The sequence below is a fragment of the Drosophila eugracilis genome, unplaced genomic scaffold, assembly GCF_018153835.1.
Source record: "Drosophila eugracilis isolate 14026-0451.02 unplaced genomic scaffold, ASM1815383v1 contig_423, whole genome shotgun sequence".
Taxonomy (NCBI): Eukaryota; Metazoa; Arthropoda; class Insecta; order Diptera; family Drosophilidae; genus Drosophila; species Drosophila eugracilis.
Genome location: NW_024573287.1, coordinates 15,071 through 37,823, shown reverse-complemented (window position 1 = coordinate 37,823; position 22,753 = coordinate 15,071). Strand labels below are relative to the sequence as shown.

Sequence of the window (22,753 nt, the reverse complement as noted above, 5' to 3'; positions counted from 1 at the left end):
GGACTACAACAGCAAGAGAGCTCCGAAAGCAATTGCAACAGTCACTTCGTGGACTTGTTGTGGGCAGGACGACAGCCACAGTTGCCCGGACCCAAACCCGGCATATTGCATATCCTTATGTCCCAACTAGAATCCCTTCCCACATCGCCGTGGCCAACTCCCTTGCACTTGGGGCGACCAAAGCCACTTGAGCAGCACAGAAAACTAACTTAATCTTGTTTACATTCTATGACGAGTTATGAAAATGAAAGGATTAAGCCAGCCACAAACAAACGCACCAGCAAACCAGCCAACCAACCAACCAGCCAGCCAGCAAACACATACTTGAAACCCAGAAGCCCAGCAACGGATGCTAATACTGCCTTGCCACACGCACAGGCCAAATGCTTAAGCGTGGCTTAGGCAAACAAAAGTTATGCATGGAAAAACTGAGGAGAACTGTTCAAGTCAACAACATAATGGCAGGCGATCTGGGTATATCGGATATCCGGTTATCACTACTCAGCTGGCTATATCACGGAATTACCTCAAAAAAAGCTGTAAAAATCATACAATTGTATTTTATATTACTTAAAAAAGTTTTAAATTTAAATGCAATAATTAATTTATGATATATATTCAAAAATTCCTTCAACAACTTGAGGTTTTGTTTAAGTGTATTATTTTCTACAAAATTCATAGAAAAAATGGTGATATTATATACTTAGAAAATGATTAGAATATAAATCTCGCGACTTAAAAAAAAAATTTAACACAATCAGAAAATTTGAAATACGCTTCTGTTTATTGATGTTTAAGAAAAAAGTCTATATGCTTTAAGGATCCAGTCCGCGTAAGTAAGAACATCCGTGAAAGCACTTGCCCTTGTACAATTATGATTATTGAAGCTAGCGATTCCGATTTGGATGAATCGTTCCGAATTATGGTAAGAAACCAATGCACCAACTGGTCCCCCAGAATCACCGTTGCATAAATTGCTTTGCCAATTTCCGGCACAAAACTGCTTTTTCGTGATATGCCTACCAGTAAATGCAAAGCATATTTCGGATCTTGGCGTCTTAAGTCCACAGTCCTGAGAATGGTGCTATCGCCCTCAGACTCTGACTTTCCCCAGCCAGTCCCCGTCAATGGATCTATTGAGTCAATGAAGTTCCTCCACTTGGTGTCAAGCACAATGCAGATCGGTCTAATGTTCTCTAAGAAGGGGAACAAATTATAAGTTAAATTGGTAGCTGTCTTATTTAACAGGTCAGATTAAGATATAACCTTTATATTTTACTCGTTTGATTAGCTTCAGCATGGCTATATCGTTGAGCATCGTTTTGGGATGGTATAATTTGTGCCTGATGCCCCTTTCCACTTTAGCCTCAATCCGAGTGGTGCAATAGCTACCGTAACACTTAGTTTCTGCTCTTCTATTGTACTCTCCAAGACGAGCAATGCTACAAAGGAGTACAATTAGTTTTAATTTTTTCCAATTCGACTTCTGATAAGTCTTACAGATTTGTAAAAGTAGTATTAGCACGAAAGCAATGTGCTGCAGTTAGTACCAGGCCTGCAAGTATAAATCTTCAGCTGGTAACTACAATAAGAATGGATCTTTAAAAACATACGATTCGAGATTAACGTTCCGCCGCACATAAATCTTCCAGTGGTGGAGTAAAGGAAGGCCATCCAGGGACTTGATTTCAAACTAGCAACTGTCCCATTCATGACCCGTAGAGATGCGCCGGATCGAATCCCGCAGGCAGGATCAAGGAATTGAGCCGATCCCAAAAGGGGCAAAATTAAGCAAACGACTCCGATCGCAACGATATTCATCTTATGACTGTGGTCTGAACAGTCGGGCCATTGGGATTAATAGACTCCGCAGTGGAGCTTATCATTGTGTAGAATTATGAGTAACTTACATGGGGAGAATTTAATTACTAATCAGAAATATAGTCAACAATTTCCGACTTTAATGGAAATGATTACAGCAATGAATATACATATTCCCAGAAATCATTCAATAGTATTATTACTTCATCAATTTCAATGGTATCAATCTATATATTATAAATGAAATTATAAATCATTTTATTAATCTTTATTTAGTCATACAATAAGTATAAAAGCTTATGTCCAATCTACATTAGACCTCCGAGCAACTTCTAAATGGTCAGAGTATGTCTAAGTGAGCAGCAGAATGAACAACAGAAGCTCGAACAACAAAAACATTAGTAGCTTTTAACAAACACTTACATAGCCCTTTCTGGCATAAACCACCTCCCACATGTGGCCTTATAAATTAGATGTATTTTAGTTTTGTATTTGGCTAAGTTGTTTGCTTCGTGTGGCTTTAGCTTTGGCTTCGTTTTTAGCTCTTTATAATTTTATCATTTCACAAAGGTACGAGTACATACAAGCCATATACATCCCTAACAGTTCACCATTTTTGCAGGTTTATAAATTTAGACAACTTCCAGTAAATTTAGCAACTCATGGTCCTCCTCATAACCCAACCTCTAGCCACAGCCTTCTGTGGCAGCCACAATTTTCCGTTAGCTCTATTTATTTATTTGTTTGTTTGTCCACTGCCAGTCCCCATAATTTTGAAGTGTAAAAATATTTTCGATTGCGGTCTATGACACGTGCGCATCGTATCCATCAATGCTGCTGCCTGCTGTCTGCTGTCTGATGGCCTTTCCGGACGGACAGCCACGCCCTCCAATTTGCAAAGCCGCCTCTGCACTGGAAAATTTAATTTGCACATCATCGATAAACAGTCAACGATGATGGGGCAGGGTTTTTGTGGCCACCCCTAAAAACTTCCAACCCAACATAAATGGTTAACAGGAAAGGCGGACGGGAATTTGGGCCAGGGAACGTGTGAAACATGTTTATGATATGTGAGTTGAATCCTTTGCCAAAGCGTAAAGTTGTTAAGGACTCTATGAATATTGCATGTGCTTTATATACGCATATGGAATTTATTTTCAATTTTGTGCTTTGGTTTACCATCGCAAAACCTGAATTCATCAAAAGAATGAATCCGTTTTCAGATCTACGAACAGCATCATAATTTTGAAAAACAATAAAGTATACATTGATTAAATTATATATTTAAAGTCTTGAAAAGTGGGAAATGGAAGCAGCCCTCTAGAAATATTATTAATTTACCATTACCATTAACATTATACATACACTTTACTGTATAAGTTTTACATTTGGTGGTAAGAGCAATATCTCCGTGCTGCACTACCATTAGAATATTAAGCACACATACATTTTGATTTAATCCCTTCGATCTAAGATAGATTGAACTGAATCTTGTATGCAGTTTGAATTGCTTCCGGAGGCCATAAAATATGTATATCACCTATGGCAGCCGCATTATTGCAGCGCAAAGTGCCACCCCATTGGCGTTGCATAAATTGTGGCAGGTATTTATTGTATTTAATGTAAACTTGCCCACTTGGCACTTGGCAAGTGCAAAAAGGCACGCAAAGGCCACCAGTTGCGTCTGCCACTTGCCATTTTCAACTTGCCACTTTCTCATTTTCACTGGCAACTGGCAACAACAGACATGTGTGGTCGTCGGTGGGTAGGTTTCGGTAGTGCAGTTGCTGCTGCTGCTGCCTCTTCAGCTGCCGTTGATGAGTTACTGCCAAGTTGTTGAAGTTTCTGGTCAAAAAGTTGACGCAGCCTTTAGATAAAACTGCAGCACTGGCAACAGAATATGAAGAGGGGCAACAAGGATGTGTGGGGGAGACATTTGTACGATATAAAGTTCATTGAAGTATAAAGCAATTAGTGTTGGAAACCAAGCCAGGCAAAGTTTAAGCTAGGTGAGGCAGTAATTTGATTCAACTTCCATTTGTGGATTGTGTTTGCAGTCGAGCTTGACTTTGTGCTACCGTCTTCAGTGCACCTATAGAACCTTTCTGAATCCTAAAATATTTTATGCAAAGCTTTTCAACTAAACAAGATAAACAAATGATGCCAAATGAATAACAATAGAAGGAAAAATTCTTCCCACAGGAACTTTAACTCCTTTAACAGATTTTATTGTGTTTGTTTTCATTCTTTCAAAATTACTGCTTTGGCAGCAGTGCGTCACACAGCCAGGTTGGCCGAGCGGTCTAAGGCGCCAGATTTAAGCTCTGGTTCTCGTGAGAGAGCGTGGGTTCGAACCCCACACCTGGCAAAAGGTGGATGGATGCTTTTTTATTAATATTTTTTTTAACTGAAATGGAGAATGAATTCACTAATAACTAGTAAAAACTATTATTTCATATACACAGCTATCCTAATTGGTAACAGAACAGAGCAAAATGTGTGGTAAGTGAAATAATAGGTTAATCTGAGATTTGAATAATTTTTTTAATCCTTTAATTCGGCTTATGTTCTTATTAAGAATAAAATAAGATTTTTTATGTATTTCGAGAGCTATAATCAACGTATAGTTACTCATCTTTCAGTATTAATTAATGGGGATTTAATTAAAAACGACAGCCGCGGAAGAGTAAATTGCACTTGTTACCGTTAGTATATTTTAATGGTTACATATATGTACTTATTTTAATTTACTTCTCGTTTTTATAAATACAGTAATTCTTCTTTTTACAACACACCATTTCGGATCTTATTTGACATCGTCAAAAACATTCTCTAGCAAACTTGACAAAGATCAACGAATCGCGACCTCGACATGGGCATCAATAAAAAAATCATCAAGCCGCGACCATTTCCCTGCCATTAAACCAACCATGGCCATAGATAAGCTCCGCAATGTTTGCGTAAATAAATTTCATCTTCCTTTTTTGCTCCCTGGCTGTTGTTGGCCCACAATAAAAAATGACAAAAATGAGAGGGTGGGCGAAAAATTGCACTGCATAGGAAAATATGTCCATTAAAAATAGATGTGTGGCCGTTGTGCGGCAGTGAACTCGGCCAGTCTCGTCAGCTGTTGGACATGCAAATGTGCAGTTCAGAATGCCACGCCCACACGGTGGGTGGCTTTACCACCAACCTTCGTCCTCCCTTTAAAAAAAAACGAAAATGACCCCCTACTTCACCATTTTCACTGGCACGCACATTTGCGGTTCATAATTTGCGTGCCATTTTTGTATGTTGATGGACAAAATCAACAAACGAACAGGGAAAAAAAATATTGAGCACTTTTACAGTTACCAACTTGAATTTAAATTAAAATGCCAACGCAGCGCAAGGCAAATTACAGCCAAGCGAACTACACACAACTCGTGTTGTAGGGGTCATAAACGTATAAAGTTCGTATATATACATATATAGTATTTGTATATAAATGCATATATATTTATAGAGACGATAAATATTGATTGTACGGTTACGTTAATTTCTGGCAATTATGCGCGTTTCACATTTATTTATAAAATGCACTAAGAGAGATGAATGCCCAGTCGAGGAATATGGGGGACCACACCAAAATGCAACGGACTGTCGGTGTGTCCTTTATTATTATTTGTTATTATTAAATATGTCTCGATAATTATCGAACTCTTTCTCGGCCAGCATTGACCGTTAAAGCCCAACTGCCTGTGGTTGCCAGCTCGGTTGGCCAGATGCTTAAATGCACATTGAGTGGGCCAAATCGAAATGGCCCATATACGTATGCCTTTTATGTAGGCAGATAGCCATAAAACCATATGTGCATACCGTGGCAACATCGAGGGAAGATTTAAATATTGATTAAAAATATTTTCATTCTCTTGCAAAGGTAAATATTTCATTTTATTTATCTTCTCCGAATTTAATTGATTAAATGTGACAAAAAAAACACTTAAAAATTAATAGGATATTTTAAATTGTATGTTTACCGACTTAAATGGAATATAAAGATATATATTCTCTTACATACATAAATCATTAAGTGCAAAAAACCTCTAAAATATTAAACTTTAAAATATTTAATATATCCTTTAGACTCTAATTCATGTCAGCCCATTTTTATGTAATAAATAAATACAAAATTTTTGATTCAATCTAAGGTGCCAATCGTTGCATAAATTAATAATCATTCATTTTAAATAATTAATAAAGATGGAAACCTTTGATAAAGTTGCAAAAATCGATATTGATTCCATTTGAACGGGCCTGAATATCTCCAGCTCGCCTCGTTTTATTGCATCACTTAAAATAAATTTAATTAATTAAACCAGCCAAAAAGGATGGAAAGTCTGAAAAATAAAACAAAGCGTTCGAGACACTTTTAAAAAGTGGGCGAGGATTCTGGCAGTCTTCCAGGCAGCCGATTTGCATCTTTTCTCCTCCTCCTTTTTTTTTACTCCAGTGGGAGGAGGAAGAAGATTGGAGTTCCACCTCTTGCGACATGCCATATGTGCTTGCCAGTTTCCCGAGTCTGCATCTGTATCTGTATCTGGGCTATCTTCTTATGTGCCAAACCGCTTGTGTTCCGTATCTGGGCTGTGTTTCCTTTAACTTTCCGCTGGCATCCGGTTGCTCGCTCGTATGCTCAGTTTACTTGGCTGGCTGGCAATTATGAGAAGAAGCAAAATAAAAATAACATTTTTAGCAGCCAGTTTTCGTTCCCATTCCATCCCAACCAACCGAAAAAATTCAAATTCCAAGTTTTCTCTGCCTCGGAGATGGCACCAGAGTCTATAGATTTGGCCCAGTAGCTTGGGATTGGGTTGCTGGCAGCCAGTTAGCGACAAACAATTTTTTTAGTGTAATTATCTTTTGAATAATTAAAGAAAAACGTTGGAGGAGCTTAAAAAGGAGCAGAAGAAATGACACAAAAAGAAACCGCAGAGCTGCAGAAACCGGCGCCGGGACATATTTTCTAAAGTTTGCTTTGAAATATGCACAAGTCCAGTTTGCATAGGGATACTCCGCTCCAACCGACCCACTAAGCCACCGCCCACTAAGGCACCCGCCAACCCAGGCCCAAGGGCACGCCCATTCCACCTTCTCAGGGTTCGAAGCACACGCTCCAAACTCGTAATTTCCTTTAAGTTATGCTCATTATGCGCCAATTATTTGTGTCGGGCAAAGGAAAAATTTTTAAAAGTCAGCCAAATTAGAATTGGGCCAAGATTCGGCCGTTTGCCGGTAAAAAGACGTTGAATGCTTGGCACAGATTTTGCTTGGATGATTTCTGGAATCCTTAATGCTGGCTAGGTACTAAGCCCATCTCGAAAACAAACTGAAAAATATGGTTTTAAGATGATTTAATTTAAGCTTCAGTTTAACGGTTGTAACAGTGCAGTATAAGTTTTTGTAAGATATAATTTAAATAAGTCCGAACACTTTAAAATTCAATGAATATATATTATATTTGTAAATTTATTCACATTCAATTCAATCAATTAAAGTGGAAACGGGATAACCAATTTGTCAAAAGGCTGTCCTGGTGCCATGCCACCGTGCAAAAAGTATCCACCGTGCAAAAAGTATCCTTTCCACAAACTCATCGCTCACCAAAAATTCACGTTGAATTACAAGGTTAGCAATGTCCTGGACATTTTTTTGAAAACTCATTCCTCGATCCATAAATATAAGCGTCGTAATTGAAATCCGGTTACTACAGTGTTAAGTCCAGGTGGTGATCCAAAATAGAAGCCGAGTACCCTTCATACTCTTCAGATCTCTAGATTGTTCTCTCAAGTTGCTACAATTTTATTTAAATATGATTTCATTAGATCCGCTGCTGTTTATATACTCTTGACTCAGCAATTATAGAGAAACGTGTATTGGTATCAGTGATTGCAGTTGTACACTGGTCATCAGTTATAAATATGACAAAACCCATGGCAGTTCTAAGTACTAGCATCGATAATATTCAATCTTACGTTTTACTCCTCTATTATCCATTACAAAACATTCCCAGAAGCAGTAAATCTAATCATGTATTATAAATTAATTGAATACCTTGCATAAATTTATATAAGCCGTGGTTGTCCAATTAGAATCTGTTAGCACACTACCAAGAAGTGTACTTATAACTCAAGTTAACTATAAACGATGAAAGCCAATCCCAATGATTGAAAGAAATTCGAGGGGGACCAACTGAAATCCTTTCAAATGCTACATTTCAGCTCTGTACGCGACCATTCACTGTCTGGGCTAAATGGGTTAAGAGACTTGGCTGCACTCTCAGCGCGGCGTTTACTTTGGTTCATCTCAGCCGGGTGGCTCTGGCCTGTCCCACGTGACCAGGTCCTTTTCACCATCCTTTACACTTCCTTGGGTCCTCTGGTTGCAGCAGTGGTATAGTTACAGGAGATTGCTTAGTTTATACAGGACTTGTGTTGTCTTACGGACCCAATCTGAGGCTGACGCTGCTGCCATTGCTACTGCTGGTGCAAGCTGCAGCTTGTGCTGTCACCCGCTCCTTCCCTTGTTGACACACCATTACTGCAGCTAATTAGAGGAGTGACCCCAGTGACGCCAGCGCCAATCTCTGGGTGCCTTTAACCCCAGACATCCCGCATCCGCAGTCGTTTCTCCGACCTGTCATGTGTACGGGATTCCTTGTTGACGCCTCTCACGTTGCTCCTACACATTGGTGTTGCAAGTTGCTGTTGCACATTGGTGTTGCTGTTGCTGTTACTGCTACTCCTGCTACTGCTGCAGTTGCCCTGCAGTCAACTGCCTTCACACTTGGCAGGGCCAAACTCCCTCCCATTCTTCCTTTCCCGCTGGCTTGTCAACTTCCTTCCACTTCTCATTTGTGCGGCATTTCCGGTACAATGGCGGTAACAATGGTGGGAAGGCCCCGCACTCCAAGTTGTTTGCTGGCGACGTTTCGCTTTCCGTCCTGGCTAAACCGTTTCACCACCCCCAAATCCCATTCCCATTTCCACTGCCATCCCCAATGGGACTCTGGTGCAATTGTCTTTTGTTTTCAAATAGTTTTTACTTCTCTATTTGTTTCTTTCGCAGCGCTGAGTCAAAAGTTGGCTCAGTTAATTCATGAGATTTCACGGTTTATCTCACCGGGTTCGCCTCTTCCTCCCACCTGGACTATATTGTTCTTGATTCTCCATCTCTATCTCTATCTCTATCCCTATCTCTATCCCTCTTTTCGGTTGCTCAGTTCGCAGCGCATAGTTCACAGTTAATTAGAAAACTATTCCGCAAGCGGCGCCGCTCTTCTCAACTTTTGAACTGCAGGCCGAACTCGAAAACTTGGAGTCGAGTCACATTTAATTAGAATTTTCCCAGGCCATGTTATAAATATAGTTTATTGTTTTTACAGTTAAATATAATTTTCAACAATTATGCTTTTCCTCATTATTTTTATTCAAAAAGAGCACTACTTAATTTCATTTTTAATTATTGTTAAATTAAAATAATTTTGCCATTGTTTTTGATTAGTTAACTGATTACTGATATCAATCCGAATTCTAAACTTTTGGTCGTTTTTGTCGGAAAATATTTTTAACAATACTCTTCAAATTTTAAATTTTTAAAATATCCTCTAACAATGATGGAAAACAGAAGTAAACTTGATGCCAATGACGAGGGCGAGGGGATAAGAGAACGTAGAGTAACTAAATATTCCTTTGCCTGGGGCGAATTCTGGTTGGGTCTATTCAACCTATTCGTTCGTTGAGATAAATAAGCGAAACTTGTAAAGAAATATTTTCAAACACAAAAAGTTCGTTCCATCAACCGCAAAGTGTTTTCATTTGCTTATATTTTTTTTCCTTATTTTTTTTTAGTACTCTCAGCTGGAAAATTTATTGGATGCAACCAAACTGATTTGATTAGAAACGCCCCTTTCAAATCTTTAGTAAACTTGTAACGCCTCCTTCAACTGGTCTGACTTTTCTGCTCTGTTCTGGCCATTTGTTCGGCCTTCAAGCTCAACGCTTTTGACGGTCGCCTGCCCAAAAGCAATCTCTTAATTTGTTTACAAGCTCTGCTTTCGGCTTTTCCTTTGGCCGTTCATCTTTCTCGCTTTTCCCCATCCCGTCAATCCCTCCAACCCCGCCGTTGTGTGCTGGTTTTTGGAAAACCTCAAAAATATGTAAAAAGCCAAAGACTCGACGTCGACTCGTTTGCAACATTTGCAGCCCCAATGGAGGTTAAAAGGAAGAAGGAGACACAGGGCCAGGATGAGATGGCGTAGGCGGCGGGTTGAAGGGGCAACTCTGATAGAGATCCTGCTTTTATTTGTTACTTAGCATATTTTCACCTTGAGGGCAAACAATCTCCCACTAGGCACACACACACATAGCTAGTATATGCAGTTGGGAGAAAGTAATAAATATTTTTTGCTGCGCCACTTTAGCTGCTTCAGCTTAAAAAACATTTCCATTTTTCGCTTCACGTTTTCTAAAGATTTTTTTAGTTGCTTTGGCATTTTTATTACTCTCATGCTGTGTGCGATGGAATGAGTTGCATTATCTTGGTATGAGGTGAGTGTTATCAAAGCGGAAGCAATTAAAATGTATACTATAAATAAAATAAAGGTTATTAAACAAATGAAATTTAATCTTAAAACCAGCTTAATTTAAAGTAAATAAAAAAATAAAATCTTTCGATTAATATCCATGTTAATCATATAGTTAGTGTCCTTCAAACACTTCAAATAATTAATAATGGCAGTGAGTACCTTTATAGACACTTACATGTATAAATTATGGCCAATTAAATCCACAAGTTCACTTCAAATGCCAACAATTCCCCCATCTTTTTTCCAAGTGAACGAAGCTAGCCCAACAGCCAGAAGTGGGTGAATGGTTCCGTGGAAAATAACAAGAGTATCAGGCATTTCATCACCTCTTCGATAAGCTTTTCATACCCGTTCTGTTTCACCTATTTCACTTTCCGCACTCCAAACGGCGGTCGTTGGCTTATGCTGGCAATATATTCCTGGCTACCTTGCAATCCCACCCACCTTTTTTTCACCGTACTTATATACATGCATATAAATTATATATATTTATGTGTATTTTTGAATTTAAATGATTGAATTGCCGTGTGCCAAGGCAAAAGAAGAACCAGCCAGAACAAACAGACAGAACAGTCAGAGAGATTGAGTCTGGCTGCCATTTGCAGAAATATGAAAATTACCTTTAATGTGAAAAGGCAGACAGTCAAAAGGAGCGACGAGGAGAGAAGAGGAGAGGCGTTTTTCCAGGAGAAGAGCTTTTCCAACCGGCGCAGGCAGTATTTTCACGCTGCCATCTAGATAGGCCCAAAAGAGACTCAGACAGTTGGAGAGCCACGAGCTCTATTTTATTTTTGCTTCATGCCTTTATATTTCTGTTTTGTGTTTACATAAAAGTGAAGTGAGGCAGATTGCGCTCGAGTGCGTTAATCAGCGCTCCTGGGCAGGACAGCGGGACCAAAGGACATCAGTACTGGGAGTGCACACAAAAAAAAACGCGTTATATTGGGTAAATTAAGTGAAAGCAAAACTACCTGTTAACATACTAGAGTGTAACAAAAACTATCTAAAGATATCAAGAAAAATCGAATAAAATGTTTTAAGACGTATAAAGTAGCCTTTCTAAAAAAATATTGCTCTTTACATCGTAGACTTTATCTAACTTATCTATTTTACCCAAATTATTTCCACTAGAAACACTTTTTTTATTGTGTATGGTACTGGGCCAGTTGATTTTGCTCTCAGCGACAACGTTGACTTTTCCCCAACTGGTCAGTTTGTTGGTTAGCGGGAATCGGGATACGGAAGAAGGTCTGCAAAACAGATTATACTGATTTCATGCTGGAAAATCAAAAAATGAACGTGCGGCAATTTACATACTTAAGTTGGGATTACGGGGGAGCAGATTTGTCTTTTCTTTTTTTCACCCAGCTTTCCTGTTTGTTGATTCTTTTTTTAGGCCCGGTCTTGGCTAAATTTATTGGCCACATGTTTCGCCAGCCACCTTCGTGAGTTGAACAATTTGGCTTTCCTTTTTTCGTTGTTGTTGCTGTTGTTTTTTTCCATTTTATTTTTTGACAATATGGCTTTTCGACATTTTGGGCGACTACAAGGAATTTCCGGGGATTCCATTTTTAATTGAATTCTGTTGGGCATTATTGTTGGCGTTACTGTTTAGCATTTTGTTGGCTTTGCCTTCTCTTATGTCGGATAATTAAAGTGCCCCAAGTCAATTTCCTTGCATATATTTCATTCGGAGGATCCAAAATTCTTTTATCACTTGATTGTTTTTAGTGGAAATTTACATTAAGTCTGTTTTGGTTTTCCCCCATTTAAAGTTGTTAGAGCATCAAGTTGATAATTTTCATAATAAGCGCCAGACAGCAACAATAATTACATTAAAATGAGGCTGCGATTCATTTTGGGAATGGAAGAGAGGGAAATTTTATGGAAAGCTTGGCGCCTTGCAAATTGCAACTCAAGGAGGGAGCTGGCAGACCAAATGAAAGGGAACGGGAACAACATTAGAACACTTAAGCACTTAGCCAACCCAACCCATCGACTCCCCTCGATTGCCATCCTTGGATGGTTATCTTCCCAGTCCGCTTTTCTTTTTGTTGCATATTCCAAGCACGTTCCAAAAAAGCGATTCCCTGGAATTTCCCACCCGAAGCTAGAAATCGCTTAAAGTCTTTTTATCAATTTTCCCTACTCTGTTGTTCATTTCTCATTTATTTTTTCGGCAGACCGTTCCTTCTAAATTTGTTGATAGCATTTTAATTAAGTTTAAACTACATGTATGACTAGTTTAAACTTAATTAAGTTTGTAAATCTAATGATTTTTAAAGATTTTTTGAAATCGAAAACAAACAAATTCATTATAGAAAGAAGTTCAAGATTTTGACTGAAGTTGGCTTGAATTTCTTTTATGTTATCTGATATATATCGAAATCTTTAAACAACATCTATGAAGTTCAACACAAATTTTGGAAGAGCAAAATCCCTTTATAAAAACACTTCTTACAGATATTTGATTGGAATGTCAAAAAATGACAGAAAATTAAAAATCTAAAAAAAAGTATATTAACTGGAACATCCTTTCACATGCATATGATACGGTAAGTCGAGAATCCCCCAGAATCTGTATGGCATATATGCACTACTATATCCTCGTTTTTCATTCGTGTGTTGTTGGGTTGGCTTGCCATTTTTGTTATTTTTATTGTAGCTCTGATTCGCGCTTTATTGCATTATAATTGAATCTTGGAGCGCGCAACTAACGCAGGAAACGTTGGCTGACTGGCCACCGTTTCCCGCCCCAGCTGTTGCACTTAATGCCAAGTGTTTAAAAAAAGAGTAAGGGTAAGAGCAAGAGACAGAGGCAGATGGAGGAGGAAGTGAAAAGAAACGAAGTAATATTTACTTACTCCCACACCGTTCGACATTCACCATTCATTTCTCAGCCCACCCACTCATTCCCTTTCCCTTTCCTCGCTGCTCATTTTCCTTATCGCCAGTGAAATGCAATAAAAATTGTTTTCCCATAGACTCTGGTGACGGCGGCTAAGCAAATGTTGTTGGAAATGAGCTATAAAAACGGGAAATTGTATTTTACAGTAAATTTCTGCAACACACAAACTAGCTAGCTAGCTATCTAGACCTGTCCTTGTGTCCTGTAAAACCACCCCCAGACCCCACATCCTGTGACCTTCCACCCACCCATCCACTAGCCGTGTCGACGCTTTCCATGCTGCTGTCGCAGATAATCCGCTGCTGAGTTGGCTTGTCTTGACTTGGCTTGACATTGGCTTTGGGTCGACGTCCCGCTCTGCTCTGCCTCGATTTTATACGGTTCGAATCCGGGTCTGAACAACCCACCACACCAATCCTCCCATCTATCGTGGCTTTATAAGCTGCCAATATTAAAATGATGACAAGTTTATGGCAAAAAGGCAAAGGCTTCGTCAGGCAAAGAATATTGGTAAAAAAAAAAAAAGAGCCAGAGGAGAAACAGATGAGCGAAGGCGAAGCGAAAATGCAATTCATGGCAAGCTGATGTCTCGTGGCTTTATTTATAAGCAACCCACTCTGTCACCCACCACCAGAGCCTTGAACAATGAGAATTATAAAATTCCTCCTGCCTCCTGTGATCAAGAAAGAAATGCATAAATAACTTACTAAGTGAAATTTTAGAAAGTCAAACAAGCTACTCCTAGTTCAATGACAGTTCGTGACTTACAGTTGCCTTGCTTATTTCTTGGTAGATCAATCAAATAATCACAATTAGTAATACTTAAAATAGCTCAGGTGAAGATAGGTCTGCCTGTTTTTCGGATTTAAAAAGTTAGTTTATAACTTAATTTAACTTAACCTTAGAACTATTAATTAACATTATTTCATAATGAAAATGTATACTTCTTAATTATAATTTATAGTTAAGCAGGTCACTTAACCCATAAAAGTTTTATATGTTTAAGAAGATTTATTTTTAAATCAAAAGTTTAAAAATAAACCCAAAATAATGGCAGGAATCGGTTTGGTGACCCACCAAATTGTCTTATCCAGCCTGAAAAATTTACGTACTTCGTATTTGGTTCATTTCCAAGTTCTCTTATTGCATCTCCAGTGCAACGAGGATGAGGCAGCATGAAAAAAGAACGAATTACATAAATAACTGCGCAGTGTTTGTGCCATTTTGGTTGCCACATTTGAATAAAATATGAATAAAAACCGAAATGCATTTAGTTGGATGGCGGAAGGGAGTCGAAAGTGGGTTTTGCAGCGACAGATAGGCGGAGTGGGTGGGGTTTTTTGGGTTGGCTTTTGGGGGTGGCAATATCTCTGCACTGCCTTCCCCGCTCCCTCACCCCCACTGCTCACAAGTGGCTCGACCAGTTTGTCACCTTTTCGCTATAGAAAAGGTCTTATAGAAAGACGAGACTCGTCGTCGTACTCTTTCTTGGATTTTTCCCTTTTCACTGCAATTCACATGCACTGGGAAACAAAATGATGTACTTTTTTTTTAAAGAGATTGATAAAAATATTTTATAAAAGTTTTTAAATAGGCTATTTATATAAGCATTTGTCATAAATATGTCCAATAAAGCAAATGGTTATTTTCCGGGAAAATATAAAATTTTCCAAATACAAAAAAATCGTTCAGTAAATTTAAAATTGGTTAACTTTTCTAGTAACTTTACCAGTTTCTCTCAGCTATTACCCCGACCCTATTCCCCTGTCGCTCCGTCTTCCCATATAGATACGATAATATTTGCATTCAGTTGGGCCTCCTTTCCTCAGGACTCCCCTGTTCCATTACCATTCCTGTTGCAGTCTATTTCTTTTTTTATTTCGCTGTCAAAACGTCAGCAATGTCGTCCTCTTACTCGTCCTCGTCCTTGTCCTCTTCCCGATCCTGGTCCTGTCTTTGGTAGTCCTGTTCCTGGTCCTGGTCCCCCGTCTGGAAATCGTTCCGGAGCGCAGCGTTCGCTTGGCTTAATTTTGGCTAGGGAAAAGTGCATAAAAAATCTGCGGCGAATTTGCAATTTGAATTCGACTCTGCGACCCCGTTGCCTGTGACCTCTTCCTGTCTTATGCCTCCTGGCCCCTAACTCCTGGCCCTTTTGCATACCGTACCTATGTGTGCTAGTGTGCCTGTGTCTCCTTTTTATTGAGCCCAGGACATGGTCGTCGTCCTAGTCGTCGTCGTTGGTTCGGTTTGGAGGCCATTTTCTCCACGAATCCCTCACCCCCAAGAGCCGCTCCTTTTGCCGAGTAGTCTTGGCAGGCAGTCAGGCGGCTATTTAGGAAGTAATTTTCGCGCTTTCATCGCAACTTTTTCTTTTCGCATTCGCTGGCTGTGTGTCTGTCTGCAGATCTTTTTGGGCACGTTATTTGTGCTCCTTGATGGGGCTGAGGCTGCTCCTTTAATGCATTTTTAAAAATGCCAAAATGCGCAAATTGAAAGCGACTCGCCGGCTTGCCAACCGCTCAGCTCCTCGAACACCCATCTCGTCTACGCTAGCCCTCTTTCATTTCTGTGGTCGCCTCTTTTTTGCTCGGGTCACGTGCTCGCAGGACGCAGGACCTTCCTTTCAGGCTGGCGGAGCAGAGAGAGATGAAGAGGACACTATGCCACACGCAGGCATAATTTCAGCCACTGCACTCAGACTTAATGAATATTTTAAGGACAGCTTTCATATTACCTGCCACTGCATATGTTATATGCATAGATGTATGAAAGTTCGCCCAGGACAAATGTCACAAATGAACATCAAATGTTTGTCAAGTTACGAATTTTTTTGAGCTAGCGTAAATGTCAAAGTTCATATTGGAGTGCCTAAATGGGGATTAACTTTTTGGAGGAGACTACTACTCGCTTTAAATGATTGAAGATTATTGTATATATATTTATATCAATACTAGGGAATATTTAAAGTAAAATAAGCTAAGATTACCATACATTTAACTGAGAAACTGCTAAAACATATATGTTAAATTTGTTAGTTATGTTAGGACAATGTTTTTACAACTATTCATTTAACAAAAACAAGTAACATAACTTTCATAACCGCATTTTTACCTAATATTTAAAAAGGCCAATTAAATCAATTTCACACATTATCAGATTCAAAAATAAGTTTTTTAATTAATTGGCATTATATAACCACTCAAAATTGACAGCTAATGATAACACATATAGTTAAGCCCATATTTTAACACGCCATCAAAGTCAGCTTACGGAAACCATGAAAATCCACACTTATCTAACCGCATAAAGTAATTTCAAACAATTTAAACTTTGTGTGTTGGTTTTAAATTTAAATTTAAAATAAATAACTGCATTAATTTCGTAATTGTTTGAATGTTGAGAAGCTCAAGTATCATTTCGACGATACCACCATACACACACACATTTGCCATTCCATTTTGTATTTTTTATATATTTCTTTTTTGACTTGGCATAACACATAATTAAAATTACACACATTTTATATACATAACAGCCAAAACCACCCATTCACCCACACACGCACATGCAGTGGTTACAATTGACCCAAAATGAACTCTTTCCCCTTCAATCTCGCGGGCTTTCGGCCAAAAAATCCCCCGTCCCAAAGATGCCAACCACAATTTAATCTCCCTGGAATTATTTTTCCCCAACCCCCAACCGCCCACAACCCACAGTTAAGCTCGGTTTCTCCTTGAAGGCGTTCTTTCTTTTTCGTTCATTTCAGCCTCCGCTCCGTCCGGATTTCTTTGTATTTGTTAATAAAGTCCCCGGCAGACTAAATTCAAATTACGCACACATCTTGAGAGGCAGGGGGGATGGCAGCCATTTCGCTTATAGGCTGCTCATTATGTCAGGTCTATATTCATATACGACTTGCCTTTTGCCTTAACATCCCATCGCTACTCCGCATAGCGCATCCTCCCCGCCTCCATTGCGTTCCGGTGAGTGCGTGAGTACGTCTCATCCAGGGGATTCCCCCTGACTTGTCGTAACATTTCATCTTTATTTTGGCATTATTCCCCAGGCGCCGCTTATTGTTTTTCGTGAAAATGGCAACGGCAATGGCAACAAATTAGAAGCGTGTGCCCATAGCCCGAAACGAGATGGCAACGAGTTTGGATTGTGGGCAGTTCAGCGGGACAGGGGGCAATATTCTAGTTTCCTCGACTACAAGGACCAGCAGGTGAAATATCCCTTGAGCACCTCCACTTGGGCTAAATTTCCCTGCCTGCTGGCTTAATTATCTAATGGTGAAGTGCGACCCACATTATAGGAATTATGTTTTCAGTTAACAGCTAGGGCTGGGCTAAAATTATTAAGTCTTTTAAAAGTTCTATAACTTATAACTTTAAAAATCCAATCTTCTTTTCGGTTAAGATTTAAAAACAACGAGCGTTATATAGCAACCATTTGCACCACTTAATACAGACAGAAAAAAGGTAATTGATCTAACCAAATGTTAATTGTTAAGGCTACAAAAGCTTCTGGCTGCAAAATACTGGTTTTACCTTTCAGTCAATTTGTTTAGGTCTTTTAGCAGTTTTAAGGCAATTGGTGAGCATATAACTGTAATTACATTCGTAAATAAAACTGGATTACTAAAAAACTAATGGTTTTAATTTTCTAAATTTTTTTTCACTTTGCAAACATTAAATAAATAAAATACACCAATTTCCCTCTGCTCTATTTTCTCATTTATTTATCTCTCTGATATTTTTCTTTTTTTGAAGTAACGTTGTCAGAAAGACTCAATTTGTGATAAATTCATCGTACAACAGATTGGTTAACAGCGTTTTTCATATTTGTGCCTGCATATCCACTTCACTCCATTCAGTATTCAACATTTAGCTTTCTATAGTTCAACTAACATTTGTTTTAATTTACAAAATATACGTGATAACGGCAATAATCCATGTGTATTGTCCTCGAAGCGTATCCATCTTTCCCACTCGCAGGATCGATCAATATTTCATCCAGGCTCCTTTTCTTCATCCTCTTCCTCAATTGTTATAGTATTATTCTCCAGCGCCAACGATTAAACATATAGAATATCTCTGTATACAAATATCCAGATGGATTAGCTCTATTTCTTTAAGCCCCAGGCATTGTTACTGGGCACCGGGACACGACGTTGTCCGGACTCGCGGGCCAGCACCTCCATGATGCTCGTAGCCGGTAGCCAGCACTGCAAAGCAAGTTAGATTGCGTAAGTTTAGTCTTCACTACATTAGCTTCTTGAACTTACCCTTTCTTTGTGGGCCGTGGCCACGACATTACGATTGGGCTCCTTGTCATAGGAAACCGACTCTATGCCAAATATTTCGCACAACTCGTGCACCAGCTGCCTCTTCTCGCGGTTCATTGTGGGGAAGGAATGGCTCCTCGAGCGCTGCTTGCTCTCCTTGGCCAGCTTTACCAGATCGGTCAGTGTCTCATAAACGCTCTTGGTCAACGCAGGGTTTCTCTTTGCGAAACCCCGAACAAACTCCGAGTACTTGGTTAGGGTTTTTTGCTTTGTATCGGAATTTCCTGAGGATAGAGCCACGGCCAGGCGACGATTTCTTTCTAATAACCGGCATTCGTCGTTGCAATCCAGACTACAGGAAAATAATAAATTATTATTCATTTCAAAAATAAATCGACTATTTAAGTATCAAGATCACATACGTCTTATTTGACTTGTTGGTCTTCGCTGGGGCCAAGATCTCGCTAAGCTCCATATAATTCCCACGAGACATCTCTGCCATGGATGAGGCTAGCTGAGCAGTGGCAATACGACTGTGCTCCCTGGCCAGCTCCTGGCAACTGCGGTTCTGCTTACGGTGCCCGCACTCGCACTGAACCTCAACCACCTCTTTGCAAGGTGTCTCCGGGCAGGCTCCCTCGTGGCAGGCGGCAGCACACTTGTGACCACAGTTCGATCGCGGTTTGGTGCAACTCTGGCGACAGATCTCGCCGGCTGACTGGCAAGCGCCTTCATGACATGGTTTGATGCACTTGTGGCGGCCACAAGGCAACGGCTTTCCACAGGCCAGGCCGCAGCTGAAGTTGGGCTGCGAGCAGGGAATGGTCTTGCGCTGCTCGTGGTTGCCATGGCAAAACTTCGTGGTGAACATCATGCAAGGAGGACAGGTGGCCGCCGAATGGCAATTGTGTTGCGGCGGATGCTCGCAGGGATGGGAGCGCGAGCAGGGACGCTTGCAGACTGGCTTCTTGGTACCACAAGGCACTGGCGGATAGATCACTTCAGCGCCACACTCGCAGTAAAGCTCTTCGAAACTGCTGCGGTAGCATGGCGGACAATTGCCACGATGACAAGGCTGGTCGCACTTGTGTTTCCCACAGCTCAATGTTCGGTTACAGGGCAGCGGACAAGCGTGGTCTATATCGATGCAGCACTCAGCATTACACTTGTGCTTTCCACAGCTTCGCTTCTTAGTGCAACGACGCTTGCAGCGGGCATCGTCCGCCCGGCTGGATAGTTGTCGGCACTTGATCATCTGGTCCATGTGGCCGCAACGACATTTCACCGCCGTCTGTTTGGGACATGGTGGACACTGACCCAGGTGGCATTTGCTACCGCACTGATGCGGATGCGCCGGCTTTCCACAACGTAGCGTCCTTGAGCAGATGCCCTCACAAGTGGGGACAGGATCCAAACAACTCGACCGCTGAGTAGCTGGTACAGGCATCTTGCCGCAAGGACAACTGGTTATCTGTTCCGGACTAAGCTTACAAGGTCTGAAAAAAAGATTTCATAGATTAATTGGATATACCTCATAGTAGCAATAGGGCAGGGTACAGGGTAGAAAGACCAGACCACTTTCGCGTCGAATATATTAGCATACGATTGGCTGATATAAAAGCGGTTGGTCAATTTTAGTAAGATTTGGTATATATGTTAAGGTCATGTTTAATGCACATATTTTAAGGAAAGAAAATCGATGTTGAATGTTTCAATAAAGATTGAGCCTAAAAAGCATTACTCATGTATTCTCACCTACAGCTGCCGGCATGGCAGGAATCCTTGCACTTGTGGTTGCCACAGGGAAGCGGCTTGCCGCAACTCTCCTTACAGGAATAGCTGCGCTTGTCTTGGTTTTCTCGCGTGCACTGTACCTGGCGCTCTTGCTTGCCGCAGTGGCAGTGCTGCTCAACCTGCTCAGGACACGCGGCACACTTGCCCGAGTGGCACTCCGACTGACAGCGATGCTCGCCACAGTTAAGCGTCTTGTCGCAAATCTCACCGCATAGAAGCTCTTCTTTCATGGCGCACTGCATTGTTTTGGAGCTGCGTCCGCAGCCACAGCTGCGTACTACGTTGGCCTGACACGGAGGACAAGGGCCCGGATGGCAAAGCAAAGTGCAGGCGTGGCTGCAGCCCTCGATTCGGCAGCAAACCTCGCCGCAACTGTGTGCCAATTCCGACCGCGACACCGGCGGATTCTTTAGCTTGCCACAAAAGCAGAGATACTCTCGGGGCAGCTCTTGGAGCACATTCTGGCAGGCAGGACAACGCCAGCCCACCTCAGACTTCGAACTGCTCGCCCAAGTGATGGTGCACTTGAGATGGAGCACATGGTAACAGTTCTGGCATGACCAAGTCGGCTGATGAGCCTTGATAGCCTCAACGCACACCAGACATTCTAGTCGGCGCTGTTCTATGTCACGTATCAGTTTCTCACGCTGCGATAGCTTCTCATTATCCGCTGGTGGCGGCGGTGGAGCTCTCCTGGGAGAGATTTGCTGCTGTTGCGACTGCTTTTCGGGCGATGGGTGGGCACTCTCGTTACTCGTGTCCAGATCATCAACGGCACGCGGAAACCCGTTGATGCGATCCCTGTTGCGATTCCAGTCATCCCTACGTTTATTGCTGCGATGATTGTCGTAGCGTTGCTGTTTTTGCGGTCTCCTGCGATCATTCCGCTCGTAGCGATCCTCCCTTTCCCTTCGGTCCTCTCTCTCCCTGCGATCGTCTCGATCGTCGCGGTAGTCGGAGCGTCGCTGCTGACGCGTGCTTCCTGGTCTCCCTGAATCCCTGTCTCGGTCCCTTTCGTAGTTGTGGTTTGATCGGTGGTTGTTGCCTCCCCTTTCTGATCCTCCTCCTTCGGCTTGCAGTGTCCTGGGTCTCGTCTCATTTATGGCAGTCTCTTGGCTGGCAGTGCTGTTACCGTTTGTCGTGGCTGCCGGAGTCTCATCTAAACTCAACTTGGCCAGATTGGGCACGAATTCTGGGGCAGAGGCCTGCAGCTTGGAAGCGCTGAAGTCAAACGGATTGTTGCCAAACGGTGTGTAAAGACTCGAAAAATTACTGCTGGTGGCGTTGCCCGATCCATAATTGTTAGTGAAGGCTTCGATTGCGATGCCATCTCCATTTTGATACGATGGGAATATGGGCTGCGAATAAAACTATAGAAAGAATATATTTAGTTCTACATCTCAATTTATTATAGATCTGATTAATTAATCAAAATAAAACCTACTTTAAATGGTCTGAATATTTCATAAACTTTAGATTCTTCATATGTTTGAAATTGGGAGTTGGATGACTTACATTCGCAAAGTTGTTAGAGTTGGTTGCTGTTGATGGTGGATTCAGTCCAAAGGCTCCACCGCCTCCGCCCAAGGTGTAGTTCGTGCTGCTGTTGCTGTTACTGTTGCCCAGTGGATGTTGCATAGTTCCTGCAGCATTGGATGATGCTCCGCCGCCCAGATTGTGCTGCATGATGAACTGATTGAAGTTCACATAGTTGTTATTGCCGTGGGCGTTGTTAGAGCCACCCACTGTCGGCGCTTCATGGCCCCCATTGCAAGAGGCAACGGCCGGTGATTCATTGCCTGGCCTTGCTCCTCCGGAGCCGTTGGTCAACTGCTGCCAGTATTCAGACATGGCAAGTCCTGTTGCCCTGTTCGGCAGCTCCTTCTTCTGATGCAGCCTTCTCTTTTCCGCCGGAAAAGTCTCTTCCTGCCAGCCACTGGCTGCTGGGCATTTCCCAGCACAACCCCGGGATTGTCCGCAATCCACGGAGGTGGATTCCGATTCCCAGCAAAGCTCTAGACACGTGTGCAGTGATGAAATTGTGCCCGCTGGTGAAATTGGCCGAATCGAAAGCTCTGTTCTATAAGATTTTGTGAAAGCCTACTGCAGGCCAACTGGACGCCACGCCGCCAGTATCCGCGGTCACTTTTTTTCTGGTTTACAGGCGATTCGTGCGTACTTTCCGCTCGCTTAAATTTATTAATTGCTAACAAAAAAATATCTTCCACTGCCAATGTGACCAAACTGGGACTGTTCAAATATGCCTGTAAACTTATTAAGTGTGACCGAAGTGAAAATGTTCGAAAATGTCGTATTA

At 41.3% G+C, this 22,753-nt stretch overlaps 2 protein-coding genes and 1 non-coding gene across 3 annotated transcripts; 1 reads left to right on the top strand and 2 right to left on the bottom strand.

Moving 5' to 3' along the window:
* Window positions 1-793: 793 nt before the first annotated feature.
* On the bottom strand, window positions 794-1,821 carry LOC108105110 (serine protease 7-like). Its single transcript, XM_017211544.2, is given in 5 exon segments — window positions 794-1,044; window positions 1,047-1,196; window positions 1,267-1,442; window positions 1,501-1,555; window positions 1,614-1,821. Coding segments are annotated over 5 exon segments (840 nt in total).
* Window positions 1,822-4,105: 2,284 nt separating this feature from the next.
* On the top strand, window positions 4,106-4,189 carry Trnal-uaa. Its single transcript has one exon. It is a non-coding gene; the product is annotated as a tRNA-Leu (tRNA).
* Window positions 4,190-18,076: 13,887 nt separating this feature from the next.
* LOC108105177 (protein shuttle craft) lies at window positions 18,077-22,693 on the bottom strand. The gene is made up of 5 exons (XM_017211629.2): window positions 21,952-22,693; window positions 20,398-21,806; window positions 19,065-20,138; window positions 18,643-18,994; window positions 18,077-18,582 (listed from the first exon to the last, which is right to left on the bottom strand). Exons 1-5 carry the CDS (start codon window positions 22,285-22,287, stop codon window positions 18,481-18,483), a joined length of 3,273 nt encoding a protein of 1,090 aa, XP_017067118.2. The 5' UTR covers window positions 22,288-22,693; the 3' UTR covers window positions 18,077-18,480.
* Window positions 22,694-22,753: the final 60 nt, after the last annotated feature.

Bases quoted from the DNA above. Each gene is read 5' to 3' on its own strand.
- LOC108105177 (XM_017211629.2), bottom strand. From the start codon at position 22,287: ATGTCTGAATACTGGCAGCAGTTGACCAACGGCTCCGGAGGAGCAAGG. The intron at 21,807-21,951 runs GTAAGTCATCCA...TTCTTTCTATAG, and splicing joins ACTCTAACAACTTTGCGAAT to TTTTATTCGCAGCCCATATT. The intron at 18,995-19,064 runs GTATGTGATCTT...ATTTTCCTGTAG, and splicing joins ACCAACAAGTCAAATAAGAC to TCTGGATTGCAACGACGAAT.